This window comes from Meriones unguiculatus, chromosome 17 (genome assembly GCF_030254825.1).
Source record: "Meriones unguiculatus strain TT.TT164.6M chromosome 17, Bangor_MerUng_6.1, whole genome shotgun sequence".
Classification (NCBI taxonomy): domain Eukaryota; kingdom Metazoa; phylum Chordata; class Mammalia; order Rodentia; family Muridae; genus Meriones; species Meriones unguiculatus.
In genome coordinates this window covers 40,878,721-40,899,602 of record NC_083364.1, presented here as the reverse complement: position 1 = coordinate 40,899,602, position 20,882 = coordinate 40,878,721, and the positions used below count along the sequence as shown (strand labels likewise).

Below are 20,882 nucleotides of genomic sequence, written 5' to 3'. Positions count from 1 at the left end.
AAAAAGAGGCCAAACAATCAAATAGTAAAGTAACACACACATTCAAACCACGCTATGCCCACGTGCTGGAGGTGTGAAGAAGTGCGAGGCACAGCAGCGCGTGTCAGAACAGCTTGTGCTTTAGGTGGGGCGTGAATAAACACGTGGGGTTTCAAGGAACAGGAACACTGCAGTCTAGGAACGGTAACTCGGGACAGTGCAATGGCCACTGCTATCTATGGCTGAGTGATGCGGTGGCCTAAATCTGAAATGTCCTCCCACCCCGGCCCATCTTGACCAGCAGGCTGGCATTGAGGTTAAGACCGCCCATGCCTGTAGCAGTTTTTGGAACTCTGAAAGCTAGCCAGCCCGAAGGAAGCTCCCCTCTTAGCTCAGTTTGATTTCTCTTCATCTTGCAACCAAAGCGTGTGGTGTTTTCAGTGATAGGACCTTATCAACTAGTTCTGGCAAGCCACTGAGGTGAATGGCAAGAGCCTGGACTGTTGTGGGGCCTCTGGGCTCGCCTGATAAACAACCCATAAGAAGATAGCTGGATTTTTCTTATTTGAACTACCTGCGCTGGGGTAGTTAGAGCTGCTTAGTGGCTGAAGAAGTACTCATACTAAATATCACCGCTCTCAATAGCGAGTGCTCGAGTCTGACCTTACGGAATCAGAGGAGGAGTTTGGAGGGGTTGGGGAGACTCAGGAATAAGATTTTTTTGTAGCTTTGAATGTTCTAGAAGTGTATATATGACTGAAGTCCACAGATGATGTGAACATACAGGCAAAGCAGTAGGTTGAGCTATGTCTAGGGCCAAGATATGGAAGTAATGAATTACCCAGATTCTGCAGTGGGTAGGAGTCATGGGCACATAGGCCTCCCTTTGGCTCTGCTATCAATGCCCATGGCCCAGTTACTTCAGCATTACGGGTTCCCATATGAGAACAACGTTGGGTCCAGTGAGCCAACGCAGGGGATAAAGGAGCTTGTCTCCAAGCCCAGTGACCCGAGTTCAGTCTGAGCCCACACTGTACAGGGAGAAAGCTGCCCAGCAAATTGTTTTCTGACCTCCACACACATGCCATACACAGCAATCTTTCCCATATAAGGAAGCGAAAATGCACTTAAGAAAAAGTTTGCTTCCTCCTATATTTAGACCTTGAACAGCTTAATTCACAACAGAGATCACATAAAGAAAGGGCTCAATGAACTACATAGTTTGAGCTCTCGTGGACACAGTAGACATTGAGGTAGATATATCCGGTCAAAGCTTTTCCTCATTTTCCTGGTTATACTCCTTTGTTCTCTCTCTCTCTCTCTCTCTCTCTCTCTCTCTCTCTCTCTCTCTCTCATCTATCCCATGCTAGCACGTGCACACACCACTGTTCATGTTTCAAGATCGAATCATTGGAAACAGACACATTTTATTATTGAAACATTTCTGCCTTGCAGTCTTCTCCCGGAGAAGCTAGGAAGAAAGAGCTGAAAAATCTACATGGGCTGGCTAATCAGACCAGGCCTCAGCTGACAGGAGGCCAAAAGAGTGGCTGTGAGGTAGTTTGTTCCATTGCACTAAAACCCTCTGTTTCTTGCAGGGAATAAAATCCCACGAGATCCTCCTGTTGTATCAGCAATGCACAAAGACCTCCTCTTCCATCCAAAAGGGTAACAGAAGAGCTTGGTTTAGCTACCACGGCCAGATCTGCATGAATGAAGCAAAAATACATGGAGCCAAAACCATCCTGTACTATATACGTAACAGGATAGTTCCTAAAACCACTACCCTCTGTTTCGACACTGGAGAAATGCCACGTGTTAAACTGCTTTTGGTTATGTTAAGGGACTTCCGACTCCACGGAAAGGTGGAGCAATGCGCTCTGGTAAGCAGATCGGAAAACCTGGTACGTGGGTCAAATGCAAGAGAGTTTGGAAAGCCCGGGTCGGTTGGGGGTTGGGAGCTGCAGCTCCCGGCTCTCCAGGGCTCCACCCAATGCTTTCCCTGTGTTGTGGGGTGGAATTCTTTCTGCATAAAGGACTTCTCTCCCGTGCGGTCTGAAGGCGTCCATCCAGCAGCACTGAATGCCCTTTGCGTCTCTGTTTGGAGGGTGTCATGCTCACGGTAGCCGTGACACGTGAAAGAAAGTACAGGAGGGACTCCTCGAAGTTGGGGTGTCAGCAAATGGCAAAATCAGGAGGGAAAAGGGGAAAGAATTTGTGGGCTGCGGGGAAAGAATTACCAACAAAAGAATGGATTGCCTTATTCTATATTCCTGGGGGCACTGGCTTCCTCTGGGAACGGTGCCCAGTTATAGCAGAACCGCTGAGCACGGAAGTTAAAGAACAGAAATATTTACTACTCAGCTAGTCTCTGCTAAAAATTTCAACTTCTTCAGGGCCCAAAGGGATTAGAAACCAGGTGTCTGGTTAAGCAAGTCAGCGTGTCAGCATGTTCATGCTGGGATGTTCAGGGTTAAACAATGTGTTGATGGGCAGGTGTTGTCAGCCACTTTCCTTGACACAGGAGACAGCTGCAGACTCTGGCACAGAGATGATGATGCCGGGGTACAAAATAAGAGGCAGGACGCCACAACCTCATTAATTGTTCGGCTAGCAGAAAATTTAATAAGCACTTACCCAAGCACCACTTATTTAACAAACATAGTTCTAGGAGCTGGGGAACCATTGGTGAATGAGACAAAGAAAGGTCCTGGTTTTAAGGGATATGTATTCTAGAAGGATGATGAGTAAATAATAATAAAAAAAAAACAACCCACGTTCATTTTTTGCACCATGATGTTGGAGGACAGTTTGGTAGAGATTACAGAAAGCTGGGAGGGAAGGGATCCTTACTTTGTACCATCGGTAGCATTCGAGCTGAAAACTAAGTGTGAACAGCTCCCTCACAGGGAATGAAAGTGCAAAGCAAGATGGGATTTGTTATGCTCCCGGAACAGGAAGAAGGCCATCATGACTGTGATACAGGGCACAACAGGAAGAGCGAGGGATAAGGAGCTGGCAAAGGCCAGAGCGTCCAGGAGCCTGGAGCCATTGAGAAGATAACACGGTAAGGGACCTTGGAGGGCATTGTGTAGAGTGACTTGTGTAGACAGGATGACTACAGGGCCACTGCATGGAGAAGCAGACGGCCAGAAGATACACAGAAAGAACTAGAACATCTAGGAGGCTCCTGTGGTGTTCCCGTGATGGCGGCTTGGACTGCAGGGGTGGCAACGGAGGCAGAGGACAGTCAGCACAGGCCATATATTCTGACAGTAGAGCCCATAGTGGAATTTACTAAGAGACTGGTGTATGGGTAGCAAAAGTAAAACACCAGAGAAAGCCAGATGGGGTGGTGTATGTAGGTTTTTAACCCTGGCTCTTGGGTGGGGTTTTAGATCAGCCTGACCTACATATCCATTTCAGGCCAGCTAGATCTAAACTGTGAAACCCTGTCTTAATTCAGAGAAAATTCTGGAGTACTTTCAATTGGCACCCCCAATATCCAGAGGCAGGTATGGACGGAACCATGCAGATGGCATAGAGAGTTCTGAGTTAATCCCAGAAGGCTCTTCTTCTGGACCAGCCCTGGGCTCCGGAGAGATCATCTATCATCCCCTCAAAATGGGCTCACTAGGAAGCAAGTTCACCAAGACCTGAGGTTTCATATAGATCAACTCAGCTTGCAGAAGTTTGTCCGGATTAGCGCCTGGAACACAAGCCTTGAAAATATTCATTGACAGCTGGGCTCTCGCATAATCCCAGCATTTGAAAGCGGAGGCTGGAGGATTGCCATGAGTTTGAGGCCAGCCTGGGCTATAGAGTTTGTGTGTGTGTGTGTGTGTGGTGTTTGCGTATGTAATTTATGCTAGTTTTTCAGGTGGTTGGTATTCTGAGGGGAAATGCTTGAAAAACATTGTTTACTGTACTTTTCTCCTCCTATGTGCTAACAATTCACGGGGATCCCAGCTAAGCTCTGAAAAGTCCTACACTTAAAAACCACTTTAAGAAAGGCACAGTAGTGAATGTCTTTAATCCCTGCAGCCAGGGAGGCAGAGGCAGGCATAGCACTGTGAGTTCGATGCCAGCCTGGCCTACAATTCGAGTCCAAGACAGCCAGCGCCACACAAAAACACACAAAACCACAAAAACAAAAAGCACTTCAAATATATCATCTCTCTTGCTACACACTAAATACTGGTAGAATTTTAATTTACAGATGTACTTAATCATTGCTCTTGAAGTTTTCTTACAGACCGTTGGTTAAGTTGGCAAAAGTAAACAACCCACCAACCCACCCACCCAGGTATCTCTGCAATCGCTCCTCCTACCGGCATATCCTCTCGCAGTTTATCCTCAGGAAACGTTTAAGAGGCAGATAAGCAATTCTTCACCCACCTTCATTTGTTTCGCCGTGCCAACAGCGTTTCCCACCTGCATCACAGCTGCTCTCCTTTCCTCCCTGTCTTCCTCCTCACCGTTTTCTATTTTCCTGTTTTTGCTAGTGTGCAAAGCACTGGGTTTCACTATGGCAACTTCATACAAACTTTGATATTTCCGTTGCTCCTTCCCTGCCTCCCATTCTCCTCCTATTGGTCCCCTTCCTCCCCGGTGGTGCCTATTTTGCTTTCATGCTTCCTATCTGCCCTGCTCTCCACCCCCGATTTCTAGGACAAGGGTCCTAGAAACATGAACATGGAACTGTTCCTGCTTTGAGTACTCTCTGCCTTAGAAATCCTTAACCTTTGTTTCTCCCTTAAAGGGGATGTTATGGCTTTCCAAATATGGCTACTGTCACATCTGAGGCCACAGACTGGCTGTCTAGAGCCTATAATAGTATCCAAGTACACAGGAGTCAAGCGCACTCATAACACACACACACACACACACACACACACACACACACACACACTACAAACACACACACACACAGTCAACAAGTCAGCTAGCCCTACAGAAAGATAGGCCCACCTTGCCTCCCCTCTCCCAGCATAAGCATAACCATAAACAACAACAACAACAACAAAAAAGACAGCCACCTGGGAATGAGGAGGTCTTTACATCCCAGGTCACTGTAACACTGTAACATTGTCCTTGAAGGACAATGCCACTTACACTGAGCAAAATGACAGCATCACCTGTGAAAAATAACCCACTCAAGCAAGGAATCAGCCTGTGTGGAGAGCAGGCTCCTAATTAAACCACCATTTAGTGCAACAACTTAAGCAAGGCTCGGAGCCTTCTGTTTGATTAAATGTGAAAAGGGATTTTGAGGAAAAACACAGCTTCCTAAGCTACAAAATAACTGAATCAGTTCAAAATCCTTCAACACTAGCTGTTCTTAGGGGATTCTGTATCACCACTGTGGCTTTTAGGGGGATTAAAACATGCCTACACTAAGATATCAAATACATAAACAAACAAAACATCTTCTATCTCATCCAGATTAAATTATGCAAGTCCTTTTGTAGAAAATAAAGATTTTTTTTTTCCGGTTGTATTTCTAGGAGAAAGATGTTAATTTTATAACTGTCCTGAAAGTAATATGGCTTCTTGAAAGTTTTTATTAAGGAATAAGGGTCTGGACAGGTGGTAATGGTACAAGTGTTTAATCCCGGCACTCAGGAGGCAGAGGCAGGTGATCTCTGAGTTTGAGGCCAGCCTGGTCTACAGAGTAAGTTCCAGGATAGCCAAGGCTACACAGAGAAACCCTGTCTCAAAACAACAACAAGAAAAGGAATAAGGATCTGGAGAGAGGAGGGGTCTGGAGAGAGGGCTTAGAGCTACCGCAGTTCAGTGCCTAGTACCCACATCAGGTGGCTGACAAGCAACTGTAACTCCAGCTCAGGGAACTGATGCCTCTGACCTCCGTGGGCACACACACACACACACACACACACACACACACACACACACACACACTTAAATAAAACTAAATAAACGAAAATAATAAAGTTTTGAAAAGAAATAAGCCTGAAGTTATTAGGGACATAACCCGGTCCCTGGCAACCCCTACAATAAGGCAGGCTGGGTCTCCTGTCCTCAATAAACCAATCAGCAAACAAGTCACAGCGGAAAGCAGAACAGAGGAGACTTATTCGATGTGGCCACCTTAGGAAGAGCGCCACCTGGCAGGTCCATCGGCAGGGTAGCCTGAAAACTGGTAAGAACTGTGTTAAACCTCCTAGGAGACAGGCTCCCCTCTGGCTGGCACCAGGCATCAGCCTTTTCCCTTTCCCTGCATGAGCTTCCTGGAGCAATTTGATTTCCTTGGAGTCAGATGTCAATAGTCTGATAGACCAAGGGTGGGCACAAGCGTGGATTATCGTCATTCCTGCCATGACAGTCTCATAGTGAAGCCTGAACTTGTTACACCCAACCTTCTGGAAGTGTCCGGATGCCGGCCCTCACTCGCCTTCTGCCACCTTCCACAAGAGAGACTGAGGAAGCCAAAGTCAGAAGTTGTTCCTCGGCTGGGTTGTTTCTATTGTTTGCTTTGGTTTGGTTTGTTTTTGTTTTTTTTTTTGTTTTGTTTTTGGCCCTAAGCTAGTCCATGCTGCATTACAGAAATCTTTTTTTTGTTTTGTTGATTCTGTTTTTTAATTAAAAATTTTTTATTTATTACAATTTATTCACTTTCTATCTCGGCTGTGGCCCCTCTCCCTCATCTCCTCCTATGTCCCTCCCCTAGTCCACAGATAGAGGAGGTCCTCCTGCCCTTCTATCTGACCCTGGACTATCAGGTGTCATTAGGACTGGCTGCATTGTCTTCCTCTGTGGCCTGCAAGACTGTACCCTCCAGGAAGAGGTGATCAGAGAGCCAGCCACTGAGTTCATGTCAGAGACAGCCCCTGTTCCCCTTAGTAGGGAACCCACTTGGAGACTGAGTCTATGGGTTACATCTGAGAAGGGGTTTTAGGTCCTCTGTATGCATTGTTTTCGGTTGGGGTATCAGTCTCTGCTGGGTCCCCAGGGCCCAGTTTTTGTGGCTCTGTTGGTCTCCTTTTGGAGCTCCTGTCCCCTCCAGGTCTTTCTACATCCCCCTTCTTTCATAAAATTCCCTGCACTCTGCCCAAAGATTGGCTATGATACCTTGATCAATAGATCAGTAGTCTTTCAGAGGCCCTCTGTGGTAGGCTCCTGTCCTGTTCCCTGTCATCTCCTGCTCCAATGTCTATCGCATTTGCCCTTCTGAATGAGGATTGCGCATCTTCCCTAGGGTCTTCCTTTTTTAGCTTCTTTAGGAGTATACATTTTAGTATGTTTATCCTATATTATATGTCTAATAACCACTTATGAGCGAGTATATACCATGTGTGTCTTTCTGCTTCTGGGTTACATCACTCAAGACACTGTAGAAATCTTCATGAACAAGATGCAGACACTGAGTGATGCAGAAAGAGAAAGCCCAGCCTTTAAGATAAATGCCTACCCAGGAAATCCGATTCCCTGTGTGCCTGTCAGTTAGGCCAAGGCTAACACAGGGAAGAAAGTAGGAAATGAAGGAGAGAAGAGAAGGGGAAGGGACAGAGCAACTGGGCACATTCTTAAAATTCTTGGGACTCGAAAAGCCTGGGATAGCCTGGCCCTGCCCTAATTGACTGTAGAATCAGTTACAGCATTTCCAGACGCCTGTTCTAACCGTCTGTGAATGACTAGAAGCACACATTTGCCTCTCTCCAACAGAAGCTTCTGTGAACTGCGCTGGGCCAGCAAGAAGCCATGAGGGGGACTTGGGTGTCTGCGCTGACCTGCACAACAGCTTCACTGGATGTAGGTGCTCCTGCAGCAATTCCCCCGGGACTGATACCATGCTAAGGTTTAAAGGATCCCACGGTCCCTGTGACAGTAACTGGGAATCCCCCTGGGCTGTCTGTGAGTTTTCTTGCTCTCTTATAAATGCTACGTCCCAAACATGGATCCCTCTCCAAAACCTAGGCGGCTTAACTAATCGCGGGTGTTCTGGCCATTTTTGGTTAAAGTCGAATGACTGACTGAATGAATGAATGAATGAAGACATATGAATTCACTATTGGTCAAGTTTCATAGTCACAAAACTAAGCGCCGTACCTAGGCTTAGCATGATGTCACGCAGTGTACAGAAGTCGAAAGGTAAAAAAGCAAGGCGGTTAAAGAGGAAGTTCCAATAGGCCTGTTCGCCTCTCCCCATTCATTTCCATAGGAATCTGTTGTTGAGGTTAAGTCTTACTGTGACATACTGGCAGGCAGCTGTGCTCCCCAAGGGGTGACATTTAAGTAGGTGTGCATGCGTGTGAATGTGCAAATGTGCGAACATACATGTGTGTGTACAGTTCCAACCTGTGCAACAACCCTTAGTAGGAAGGACACATATACTGCACGACTAGCCCCTACTCAGGTCCAGAAGTCAGGACAATCTATCACCTAGCTATCTACTAGGGCTTGAAAATGGGAGCCAGGGTCTGGCTCACTTGGTCTCAGTGGTGCCCGAGACGGCCACAAACACTCATCGCTGACTCAGAGATGGGGGCCGGGGGACCAAGGCAGGACGTTCATCAACACCTGTTCAGGAACTCCTAGACCTTGGTGGTGGGCCAGGCAACATGGTGAGAGGCCGAGAGGGTTCCAAGCAGTATTCCCACGCTGCTGTTTCTGTAAGCCATTCGCGGTCCTGCATCAGTTTTTGAAGGGCAATGAGAACATTTACCAAAGTCAGAAGAAAGCTGTTTTCATCCAGAAAAGCCTTCGGACTTTGGATTTCATTGCATTTTGTCATTGTTGCATTCTGTCATTGTCCCTGTTGCTTTTAGGCCTCTCCCTAAACCCTAAGGGGATTTGGTATCTTCCATTTTCCCCCATGGTGATGATACACACTTTCCACTAAAAGTAGTGACTCATATATGTGGAGTATTCAAGCTTAGGATTTCAGGGCGTGAAGACACCTCACTCTGGGCCTCTGAGCTACACTCCACACTTAAGGGCAGGCCCCAGGGGCCTCCTGCTTTCCTTCACTCTGTTTTCTTACTCCTCCACCAGCCTCTCTTTCTCGTGGCTCCCCATAGACGGAGAACTAAGATAAGAGCTAATCAAATATCCTCCTTCTGTAAGCGGAGTATCGTGACAATCCAAAACGGGTGGGTTTACATAGATAGATTTTTAAATTACAGATCACTCTCTCTCTTGGGGGGGGTGAGGGGTTAAATTGTTTCTCGGTTCACACTTGAGTTGCCACTGGGTTATTCATGCCAAGCCCTCTCTGGCCCAAGATGGAGGCTTGCTTGAAGCCAGCCCCCACCAAGGACACTAATTTCATCCGTGTAGCCAGCCCTAACTTCTCAGTCCAGAGCCTCAGAAGGCAGTGGGATCCTGGGCAGGCTCAGCATTCACTCACTTGCTTCCTAGTGTGTGGGTACACGGTAGTCCCTCAAGGCAACTCGGGGCTGACTTTGAGAAAGGCAGGGAGCGAGCAAGGAAAGGAACCGGAGTGAGCAGTGCTGAGGCAGTGCTGCAGAGCCCTGAGGGCTCCTGGGAAGGCTCCGTGCCAAACAGCCGCTGTCTAGACTGTAGCTGGCCTCTCCCGGTGGAGAGGCGAATGAAGGAGGAGGGGAGCCAGGCCAGGAAGCCTGTGGCTCTTTGTTCAGCTAATGCAAACACACGACGCAGCCTCAGAGAGGCTCCAGGCTGGGGGCTCACGCTATCTAAGGCATTTCGTCCCAGGGGCTGGGACCTAGCTATGGGCTGAGGGAAGTTCTGTTAATCCACCCATCAGAGGGGAACCCGGGATGTGCTTCCTAGTTCCCGAGAACTCACAGTTCCCCAGCCAAACTGAAGTGAGCGACAGCCAAAAGAGGCACACATAGGGCAGAAGGGCCATGTTTTACATTCTGGTTTCCAGTCCTGTTGTTTTAGCTTGTCCATAAAAAGAACTTGCTTTCGACGGAGGCCAGGGACTCTGATGAAACCGGCTGACTAGAATGTGCAGGCATAGTAACGATGACCACAGTCCAGTATGCTTTTGACTCAGAGCTAACGCTGGCTGTGGGAAGCTTTGCTGACCAGTTGGTGGGGAAAGGGTCCTTTTTTTCCTGGTAGCAGAGGAGCCCCGTGCCAGGGCACATGGCTTGGTGAGTACAGTGCAGGGTGGAATTGGCCCCACCTGGCCCCTTAGCCAGGCACATCTGTGCAATAGACAACCATATTTAGAACTACATTGGAGTTTAGAGGCATTTTGTAGTCTGGCCTTACATAGCATGGAACTGTTGGGAATAAATCTCGAGGACACAGAAACTGCCTTAAAACATCTCCCGAGTCGCTGGCCATTAGCTGCCAGTGTTCCCAAATGATAACTGCAGTGCAGCATGTATCAGAAAAGCAGCTGGGGCTGGATTCAAGTGCAGGTCGGTTCCCATTCCCGTGGCTGGAGCGGGCGAGGCCGCAGTATCAGCTCAGGCACTAGAGCCTTTAGCAATTCACTACGACTGTACAACGCTGAGCCCATTCCACAGGCAACATCTCCTGTGTGTTTTCAGAGTCTGACCTCCGGAAAGAAGACACAGGGGCACAGACTACTGAGCTCTGACTTTGGGATTTCAAGCCTTGGGTTTTACATCCTGGCCGTACTACTGGTTAAGTAGACGATGTGGGCGTAACTAAATAGCTTCTGGGTAAAATGAGCATTTAAAATTTTTTTTTCCACAATTTATTCATTATATATCCTAATTGAAGCCCCCTCCTTCAACTCCTCCCAGTCCCATCCTCCCTCCTTCCCTCCTATCCCCTTCCCCTAGTCCACTGAAAGAAGGAGTTCTCCTCCTCTGCCATCTGCCTATAGCTAATCAAGTCTCATCAGGACTGCCTGAATCTTCTTCCTCTGTGGCCTGGCAAGACCACCAGAGGCAAGTGATCACAGAGCAGGCAAGAGTTCATGGCAGTAGTTACTTATAAGTTTGTGAGAATTAAATAGATGCTCTCTTTCTGCCTGTGCTAGTAGGCCCCTTTCCAAGCTCGGCTGTGGGCTGCTTCCTCTGAAAGGCTTTCTTCGACGTCAGCCCTGTCTCGCTGCTTCTCACTCTGGACTATTCTGAGGCCGCGACCTTTCCTGCCCACTTCTCCTGCTAGGCCAGTGGTTCTCAACCTTCCCAGGGCTACAACCCTTGATTACAGTTCCTCAGGTTGGGAGACCCCCAACCATAAAATTATCTTCATTGCTTCTTCGTAACTGTAATTTTGCTACTGTTACGAACTGTGGCGTAAATATCTGTGTTTTCCGACGGTCTGAGGCAACCCCCGTGAAAGGATAGTTTAGTCGTGATCCACAGGTTGGGAACCATCGTACTAGACTGAATGCTCCTGCGACGAGGTTCCTCACCAGCGCAGGAAGCACAAGGGTGAGACCTTCGGCTTTCCTCTTTCCAGTTGACTTTGAGAGAATGAATGGCTTCGGATGAATGATACGAAGGAGTCTGTAAGGGTTTGTGAGTTTAAACTCGTGAAGACGAGCAGGAGGTTTGTGGGTATTTGGTCAGCTCCTGACACAGCTCATGCATTTTGGGGTGATAGCTAGAAAGGAGACAGGAAGACCATGGGAAGGGAAAGGCTGGACAATAAGGATGAGGACAGGGAGGGAGAGGATGGCAAAAGGGGATCCCCTGGCCTGGGGATGGGTGGGTGTGAGCAAATGCAGCTGTTGTCAGGCTGGGCCCTGGATGGAGTGGTGCTGTCTTCACAGGTGCGGTATTGCCGACTGTCAAGTCTATTTCATCACTCTCCACTGTCACCCTTAATAACAAAAGTGCTCTGTAATAGGATCTCCATAAAAGACAGACTTGGGGGCCAGGTGTTATGACACCAACCTGTCATCTCAGCATTTGGGATGCAGAGGCAGGAGCACTACAAACTCAAGGCCAGCAGCTGGGCATGGTAGTATACACCTTTAATCCCAGCACTCAGGAGGCAGAGGCAGATGGATCTCTGTGAGTTCAAGGCCAGCCTGGTCTACAGAATGAGTTCCAGGACAGCCTGGACTACACAGAGAAACCCTGTCTCAAAACCAAACCAAACCAACCAAACAAACAAACAAAAAATCCCCCAAATAGCAAAAACAAAACAAAACAACAAATTCAAGGCCAGCCTGAGGTACATAGCAAGACTCTGTCGTAAGGGCTGGGGACACATTCAGTGTGGAGCTCGTGGCTGAGATTGAACTAGGCTTAGGGTTCAATGCGTTAGCAAAACTAAAAACAGATAAACAAATGAAACAGACTTGGGAGATACACATATTAGGAACAAGAGACAACTAAAGAAGGAACTCGGGATTGGGTCGGGGGGGGACCTCTGAATGACAAGAAAAAGGGGAAATAGCAGAGCCCATAAAAGACAACATGCCAGATACAGTTCTGTACAGAACGCTGGTACCATTGCCATGCTGCTATAGAAGGCAAGGTGAGGCAGCAGAAATGACACCAGCTGCCCAGGAGCAGCCCCTGGAATTGCGGAGGGTCAGGGGCCACACATCCCATTGCTGCATTTCAGAATTTGCTCCTGAGGAAGGGCTACTCATCCCTGGAGTGCCTAATGGCCACTATACAGGTGGGCCATACACAGTGATGCCGGAGCCAGAGCCTCCAGGAAAAGACCTGTATAAAATCAGTCCTACTCGTCTCACACCACTGCTAATGGAAGGGAATGTACAAAGGAACTGACATCACAGCCCAGTCAGAGCCATGAGGTAATGCCTGAGTCTACTGCAGATTAATAAGTCATATTTATTAAGTATCGCTGAAGGAAAAGTGAAAGACTGGGGAAAGACCATTTCTTCCTCAGACAGGAGATTTTAATTTTGAAAACAACAAAGGAGAAAAGGGGCACTTTCCCTACATGAATTCAAATACACACACACACACACACACACACACACACACACACACGTGCTCGCCTGTGCTCACGTGTGCCCGCAACGCAACATAGCTTTTGCCGTACATCCCATGATTCATTGATAACGGCCTGATTGGCCACAAATCCTGCCTGGCACTATTCAGAGGACACACCAGGCATCATAAATTCAGGCTTAATCCTGGGGATAGCGTAAGAGTGATCACTTCCAAATGAGGATATAAGAAGCCCATGAGGAGATTACAGGGAAATCTTTCAACCACAGCAGAAAATGCAAATTTACAGGCTGTATTTTGTACTCCAACTACCCAGAGAACATTCTATTAGCAAGTTCCTGCCAGACTGCTAATGTGGAAGCAGCAGCAGCCCTTCCTGTCTTAGCTAGGGCAAGTGTGCACACATCAGGGAAGCCAAGAAAACGCTCACTGCCATGTCTTCACTGCTGGCCAACGTGAATAATAAACTTTGGTTTATTATTATTATTAATTTTACGTGCTTTGGTGTTTTGCCTGCATGTATATCTCTGTGTGAGGGTGTCAAATATTGGAGTTCCAGACAGTTGTGAGCTGCCATGTGTACACTGGGAATTGAACCCGGGACCTCTGGAAGAGCATTAAGTGCTGAGCCACCTCTCCAGCCCCAAAAGAGTTTGGTTTACTGTGGCTCACATCTACTCCAACAGCCTAGACGCTTGAGCCAGAACCTGGCACGTGGCTTGTCCTGTATTTTCAACGTCAGTTCCATCACTGTATTCCTGTTGCCTATGTCAGTCACGCCGGCCTGAATGCTCCCTTCTAATTATCCAAATTTCAGTTCCAAAATTGTCACTGTTTGCCAAACTGGACTGAGTATTTCAGAAGGAATGACAAATAGCTTTCATCTCACATTGAGACTTTGACCGATTGCTAACGGCTACGTGGAATATTGCTGAATAAGATTTTCAAAACCTCCTCTGAGTTCAGTCGGAAAGAATTCGATGATTGATTAGCCATGTCTGTCATGGGTAGGGGAAAGTAGGATTACATGTATGCTTTGTTCGCGCCGGCTCAGCAGGCCATTGATTCCGGCGTTGGCAGGTACTTATTTTCATTGCCTATGGTGTTTGATAAGAACATCAGATACTACTGATTTGATCAATTCTCTGAAAGACACAACAGTTGCTGAGCCTCGCCTGCCACGTTCTCTTAAAGCAATCTCTGACAGTCCTACCCTTTTGATAGTTCTTCTAGGGCCCTGACGTCATAAGGATTCCTGTAACCATTTCCTTTTTCAAGAGGAATTTATCCCCCTAATGTTACTTTATTTAAAGAAAAAGTAAATGCTGGGCTGTGGAGATGGCTCAGCGGAAAAGCACTGGCCACATGAATGTGAGAAATGGAATACAGATGCCCAGAACCTGCAGACATGCCGACTGGCCATGGCGGCTGGCCTACAAGCCCAGTGCTTTCAAGACAGGGACAGGGAATCCTTTGAGTAAGATGACTCGGCTGAGAAGGTAGAGAACGACAGAGGAAGATATCCGACATTGACCTTTGGTCTCCACACACATACGCATGACACCCCATTAAGGGTCCCAACACGTCAACACCCACCCCTACACACAGGTCACACTTGAGAAAAAAAGCTAGCGTGATGTTCTCATGAGACACGAGGCTAAGATATACTTAGAAAAAATAAACTCAGGACATAGAGACAAGACTAGAACGAAGAGTAAAGTCCTCCCCAATCCCACTACCGGTAGGTAAGGTTTTGTAATACAGCTCAGTGTAGCACACGTGGCAGTGCCCTCCCCTCCCCTACTAGATGTGGGGGAGGGGCAGTTCTAAAGTTACAGCTGCTCTCCATATCGTGATTGGTACCTCAGGAAGACTCTCTTGAAATACAATAATTAGCTACACATCCGAAAACTTACATAACACGTAAATTGCTAGCCTCCTGGAGAGAGGTAATTAACCTTTTCACTGATTCGTAAAATTCATTATTGCTAAAACGAGGACTGAAAATTTGCCAAATGTTACTAGACACCAAGAGACTGATTAAAGAAAAAAAAAAAAAAGAAATCACTCTTCAACAAGGAATGATGTATGCTGGGTCAAACCCTTTCACAAACTGTTTCTGTGCGTCTTCTCTACCTTGAACTGCCTTTCTTCACCAACTCCCTCTGTCTACACTGGGTAGTGGCTATTGGAAATGTCTGAGTGTAAAACGTTTATCAAGCTACACGTAATAGATACGTGTATTTTACTAGCACAGAGCAATTTTCAGGGCTGGAGAGATGGCTCAGAGGTTAAGAACACTTGTTCTTGGAGAGGACTCAGGTTTGGGTCCCAGCACCTACAGGGCTGATTACAACCATCTATAACTCCAGTTCCAGGGCACAGGATACCCTTTTCTGAGCTCCAAGTACACAGGAGATGCACAGATATACATGCAGGCAGAATCCTCATACTCATAAAAGAAAATAAATAAATGTTTTAAAAAAGGGAATTTTCAAAATTATGGGAGGATCTATGTCAATATAACAGAAAAAAAGTTTTTTTTGTTTTTTTTTTTTGTTTGTTTTGTTTTGTTTTAAGACAGAATCTTACTAAGAGGGCCTGACTGGCCTAGAACTCTCGATGTTGTCCAGGCTGTCTTTGAAGTCACTTGCTAATAATGTTTTAATCTGTTTTATCCATTAGCACTTAAGGCTCCTGACCCGCCCGTAGACTGTAAGGAATTGGAGCACAGAGCTCAAGCCTTGCACATCATTCTGGATTCTGCTTTGTGCAAGGACATGCTTGGCCTGAACCAGGCACTGCTAGGCTTGACGGAAACAGTGAAGGGAAGCCCTGTGACGTTCATGGCTCATTCTTTGGAGAAAGCCACAGGGTTTGCAGTTGGGCAACCTAGGAAGATGTATGCATTCAGCCACCAAGGTCACTCAGCATCTGACTTACAAAATGAACATATTTACTTTTTTTTTTTCTCTAATAATTTGACAGCTAATTATTATGGAGCCAATAAAATAGATGTCTGCTCAAAATGTTCCCCCTGGATAACCAGGTATTTGGGGAGGAGAAAGAAAAAGAAACCATCACATCTCCAATCCACCAATGTGGATTTACAGCCTATCATTTGCTTTTTCTTCTTGCCCAGGCCTGTGCTGCTATCTAGCCAACCACTTCTTCAGGGCATACCTCTGGGGCCTTTGTATCCACCTCAGGCATACTCTCTGCAGCCTCTTCCTGCTACAGCCCTTTAACTTAGTCGCACAAGCTTCCCATCACCCAGGTCACTTTGAAACGAACTGCAATGCATGCACTTTCTAAAGACATTGACGGCAGCAGCGCCTCCATCTGCCAGGTGCTTGCCCATCTGTTTTGGCTATCTGGTGGTATCCCACTATGTTTTAACTTCTCGGTTCCCAGCAGCGCCTTCAGGATCACAGCAAGGAGTTTATTTGCCACAGGATAAACAGGAGATCATTTTGGTGGCTAATGTGCAAGCTCAGAGGCTGCAGTTGGGGGATGTGGGGTTATGCTGTCGGCTCAAGGACAATTCTATAGAGGTGCTCTTAACCCTTCCCAGCCCATGGACATTATCCCGGTGCTTAACTACATGCAGGTGGGGAGGTGTAAATGATATTAAGCAGTGTGGCTTCTGAGGGACAAAGCCCTGACAGTCTGCTAGCGTGGCATGCCTAACAGCTAAGCACAGTGCATCTGTCTGTTGAACTGTTATTGCTTCTCCACACTACTGTCTCTAGAGACACATTCCCAGCTTTCGGCTCAAGTGTGGATTTCTTGCTGGCATGAGTGATCTCCTCTATAAATCTGTCCCTTGTATATGTAACTTATAATAATTCCCAGCCGGAATGCTGGGAACCAGAGTAAAAATAAGCGAGGACACGTAGGGGTCACTTGGACACTTACTAAGATTGGAGCAGGCAGCTGGGCTGTGTGTCTCCTCTAGCCTGTCATGTCAGAGGAACTGAATTATACTCCTCAAGACTCCAGGGTGACACAAACTGATGCCTGGAATTCCCTATATCACCCCTCTATTGTGTTACCAAAACCTCCCAAAGAACTCTGGTCATTCCTGGGGGAGAGGTCTGCAAAGAAAGAAAGAAAGGGAGGCAGGAGAGACTCTTGGTAGAAGCCCTCCCTTTGCTGCTGCTCCTCCCCCTCCCCAGCCCTGTCCAACACGTGTATATCTAGAGATATGTGCAGAGCCCTGAAGAGCACATGTGTGTTTGCTCACATGGGTGGGGCAGAAATCCGATGGAGGCTGGCTGAAGGAACATCCTGGTGATAGAGTAGTGAAAATGCAAAGGGAGAAAACAGCCACAGTGATACTGTGAGGTGCCAGGTAGGAGACCACGGAAAATACAGAAAAGAATGTAGCACTTCCCCCTTAGCGAGGTGTAATAATCATTCTTCAAGTCAAACCAAATAAAATTTACACACCAGCACTGAGAACATACCAGCCACTCTTCCCCAAGAAGGAACAGCTCTGATTCTGAAAGCTGACTCCAAAGGCTTTGGGTTTCTCAAGAACCAACAGGAATTGAAAAACAGCTGCGGTTTTAAAAAGTGAGTTAAATCCTTACGTTTGATTATTAAAGCAAAAAAGCACCAGGAAAATTCACTTTATTTTCTGTGTTTAATTTTTTTTTGAGAGTTCAACAATGTTCGCACAATTGTAACAGATCTAATTTTTTTTTAAAAATGGACTCATGCCAAAATAAAAACACTATATTTGCATGTTTGCTGAATGTTCTTATAGCTAACAATGAAGAAAAACAAATCTACTGCAAGCATCATTAACTGCAAACACAGTGTTTAAAATGTATTCCGAGCCACATCTCCCACGGAGAGGGTTAATTTGCTTTTTCATCCATGATTAAAGATGCAGTATTTAACACGTGCATTAAAACTTGCCAAGTGTTATCTGGAAGGTCAGGCAATAAAGGCCGGGTTGATTAAAAGATAATAATCCTTAATAAAGTGAAGCCAGGAAATATGACGTGGCTGTGGCTCCTGTCTGCCACCCCTCTTCATTGTGCGTGCATCCTGAACTCCACAGCCTCTTTGCTGTACCAGCTCCCTGGCTTTTCATGCCTCAGCACTGCCCTTTGCCTCCTTTTCTGCAGGTTTTGCCTGGGAGCTGAATACTAGATCTTCAACCACAGAGCACCCAGCAGGAAATTGTAGCTGGGGGCTTTCCCTGGCATGAGCTTTCCCCTGCAGTGCAGTGGGATGAGGAGGCAGGAGGGAAGGGTGGGTTACCCAGACCAGATCCCAGACCTCTGTGCCAATGAGTCACAGTTCCTGCACTCCTTGCTTCTGCAAACACTTCTGTCTTTTCACAAACTGGCTGGCAATTCCCAAGCTGGCTGTGAAACTAACTAGGAATTCACCTCATCTATCACGGGACAGCAGTCATCTTTTTAACTGATTAATTAATTAATGTTTACTTTTTCATTGTATTTGATTTTTCTACACATGGTATCTCTATGTAGCCATGGCTAACCCGGAAATCTCTCTATAAACCAGGATGGCCTTGAATTCATAGAGATCTGCCTGCCTCTGCCTCCCACAGGCTGGGATTAAAGGTGTGTACCACCACCATCTGGCTATTTTATTTTATCATCAGTCATCATCATCACCATCATCATTATTTGAGACAGGGTCTCACAATGTAGCTCATGCTGGCCTCAAACTCACAGAGACCCACCTGCTTCTGCCTCCCAAGTGCTGGGTTTAAAGGTGAGTGCCACAAGCTAGCTCTTTTCAGAGCCATAACAGAGTTAAGGAGTATTCCTTAACCAGGGCTAAAAACCAGGTATATTTCCTCCCTTTGCGCTCTGAAAAGGAGCAGGCGGGGCTCACGGAGTGTCTGAAAGGTAGAGGGTAGAGCTGGGAACGTACTGACCCATTTCTAGCAGGAATCAGTCATAGGACTGTGGACAATTTAATGATCCTCCTTAACTCTGTTCCCTGCTCTGTAAAATGGAGCCAACAAATCCCACATCACAGGGCTGAAAGGCTTTAAGAGAAATGGTACAAGTGATACAAGCAGCCAATGTCTGATATCAAAATACCAGGTGAAATTCTAACCCTTCATGCTTGCAGAGCGGGGCCAGGTAGTGATTAAGAGCCTGGGGTCTGGAGCTTGGTAGCTTCCCACTGTTATAACTGAGGGCACTTCTCTGACTCAGTTTCTCTACGACGAAAGGAGAATTTTAATAAAGTAGTAGCTACCTAACAAATACTTGCTGCTTTTATTTCACCAGGAGTAAAAATAGCCTGTTTCTACCTCAATCAATGATGCAGTAATCAGTACAGTGTGTGCTTTCTTTTTTTTTTTTAAGTTATGAAGACTGTATGCATTTGTGAATTCTGGGGCAGAGTCAAGCTGTGACGCAAAGGGTGGGGCTAGGCTGTAATGTGAAAGAAAAACTCAAAGAGGGGCTATAAACCACCCACCAGGGAGCTATTGCTTCTGTAATGTGCATTCCATTTCTTTTCTCTCATGCTTTCTAATTCCTTCCACATTTCCTGCCACAATTATCAAATGTTTAGTTTCTGACCTCACTTTTCTGGAGACTGGAGCCCAGGGAATTTAGGACTGTTTATTTTCTGTCCATAAACCTTTGAGTTAATGGAGGGGCTTGTGAGCGTGGGGTTTGTTGATTTGTTTGTAGTGTCTCAGGAAGGTCACTGGAGTTGAAAAGAAACCATTACAAGAAGAAAGAAAGAAAAAAAAGAAAGAGAAAGAAAGAAAGAAAGAAAGAAAGAAAGAAAGAAAGAAAGAAAGAAAGCTCTGTATGTTTTAACTGGAAACTAGAGGCCCTCAAAGGTTAGAGCCTCAGATTTCCACACTTACTCTACTGAGTTTAAGGGAAATTTTGGATTGTAAAAAGGCTCTTACGAGGTCCAGATAATAACAACAACAACAAAAATCCAGGGCGTTTTACAAAGGAGAAAATGCATTTCAGGGAATCACAAGTCACTCTATAAAAGAGAAAGGAAATTTCATTTTGCTGTTAAAAAATTTTTTTTCTTTTCAATCTTCCTCCAACAGGAAAGACTTGCAAAGGAAAAGTCCTGTAACTATTCTCCGTTTCCTCTGAAGTGGACAGAAAAACTCGAGGCGCCTTTTTGAACTCTGCTGCGGCTCTGGTCGCCGCCTCTGCCCCCACCCGCCCAGTCTGCTCCCTCTCCCCTCTCCCCACTCCCCAGCCACCCTCCATATTAGGCGTGGTGGGGCTGCAGCTTAAGATCCAAACTACTTCAGAACTGAGATTTAAGTTTGTTGAGTAGGATTTCTGCTCAGAGCGCGCCGGAGTCCCACTTCAACGTAAGGATGGGGACCCTTAGGTCCCATGCACAGAGTGCATCCTTGGGCCGCACGCCCTGGCCACCGGGCGCGCTAACCCGGGAGACGGGTCACCTACCTCGCCGTGGACCAGGGCGACCGTCACCAGCGCGAGCGCTAGCCAGCGTTTCCACATCTGCGGAAGAGAGAAGAGGGTGAGACTGAAGGCCCCGCTCAGATCCTGGAAACTTCCTCAGGTCCCGCAGACTCATCCCCCTCCTCCCAGCACCCTCGGTGCCCGCAGCCACCCAGCCTCCGGGGCTGCGCTCACCCTGCTCGGGTCCGGGGCTCCGGGGGGCGCTGGGCGGAGTGGAGGCAGCGAGTTGGTGGCGGAGGTGGGAGCGTCGCCGATCACCAGGCTCCGAGGAAGTCCGACCTGGGCTCGTCTCCTCTTAAGACCCCTCCTTCCCCGCCCGCCGGCCCCCCAGCTCCTCCCCATTCTCCTCCCCTTCTGCAGCGCGGCCCCCGCGGCTCCCGCTGAGCTCCCTCCTCCCGGTCCCCTCCCGGAGCCCCAGAGCGTCGGCGCACCGCGGGCATCCCTGTCCTCTCCCACACCCCCACCGAGAATCCTCAGGCACCTCGGAAGGAGGCACTGGGTGTCCCTGTCTGGGGATGGGGGGGGGATGGCGGGGGCTGCAACAAAGAAGGGGGAAACCGCGGAAACTCCACGC

General features: G+C 47.3%; 1 protein-coding gene across 1 annotated transcript in view; it reads right to left on the bottom strand.

Moving 5' to 3' along the window:
• Fstl1 (follistatin like 1) overlaps positions 1–20,665 on the bottom strand; it is a 53,883-nt gene extending 33,218 nt beyond the window's left edge. Inside the window, exons 1-2 of the mRNA XM_021662993.2 lie at positions 20,483–20,665; positions 20,291–20,347 (exon numbers count right to left, since the gene is read on the bottom strand). Of these exons, the coding sequence (XP_021518668.2) occupies positions 20,291–20,347; positions 20,483–20,650 (225 nt within the window). The 5' untranslated portion in view covers positions 20,651–20,665. The remainder of the gene's footprint in view (positions 1–20,290; positions 20,348–20,482) is intronic.
• Between the last annotated feature and the right edge of the window lie 217 nt (positions 20,666–20,882).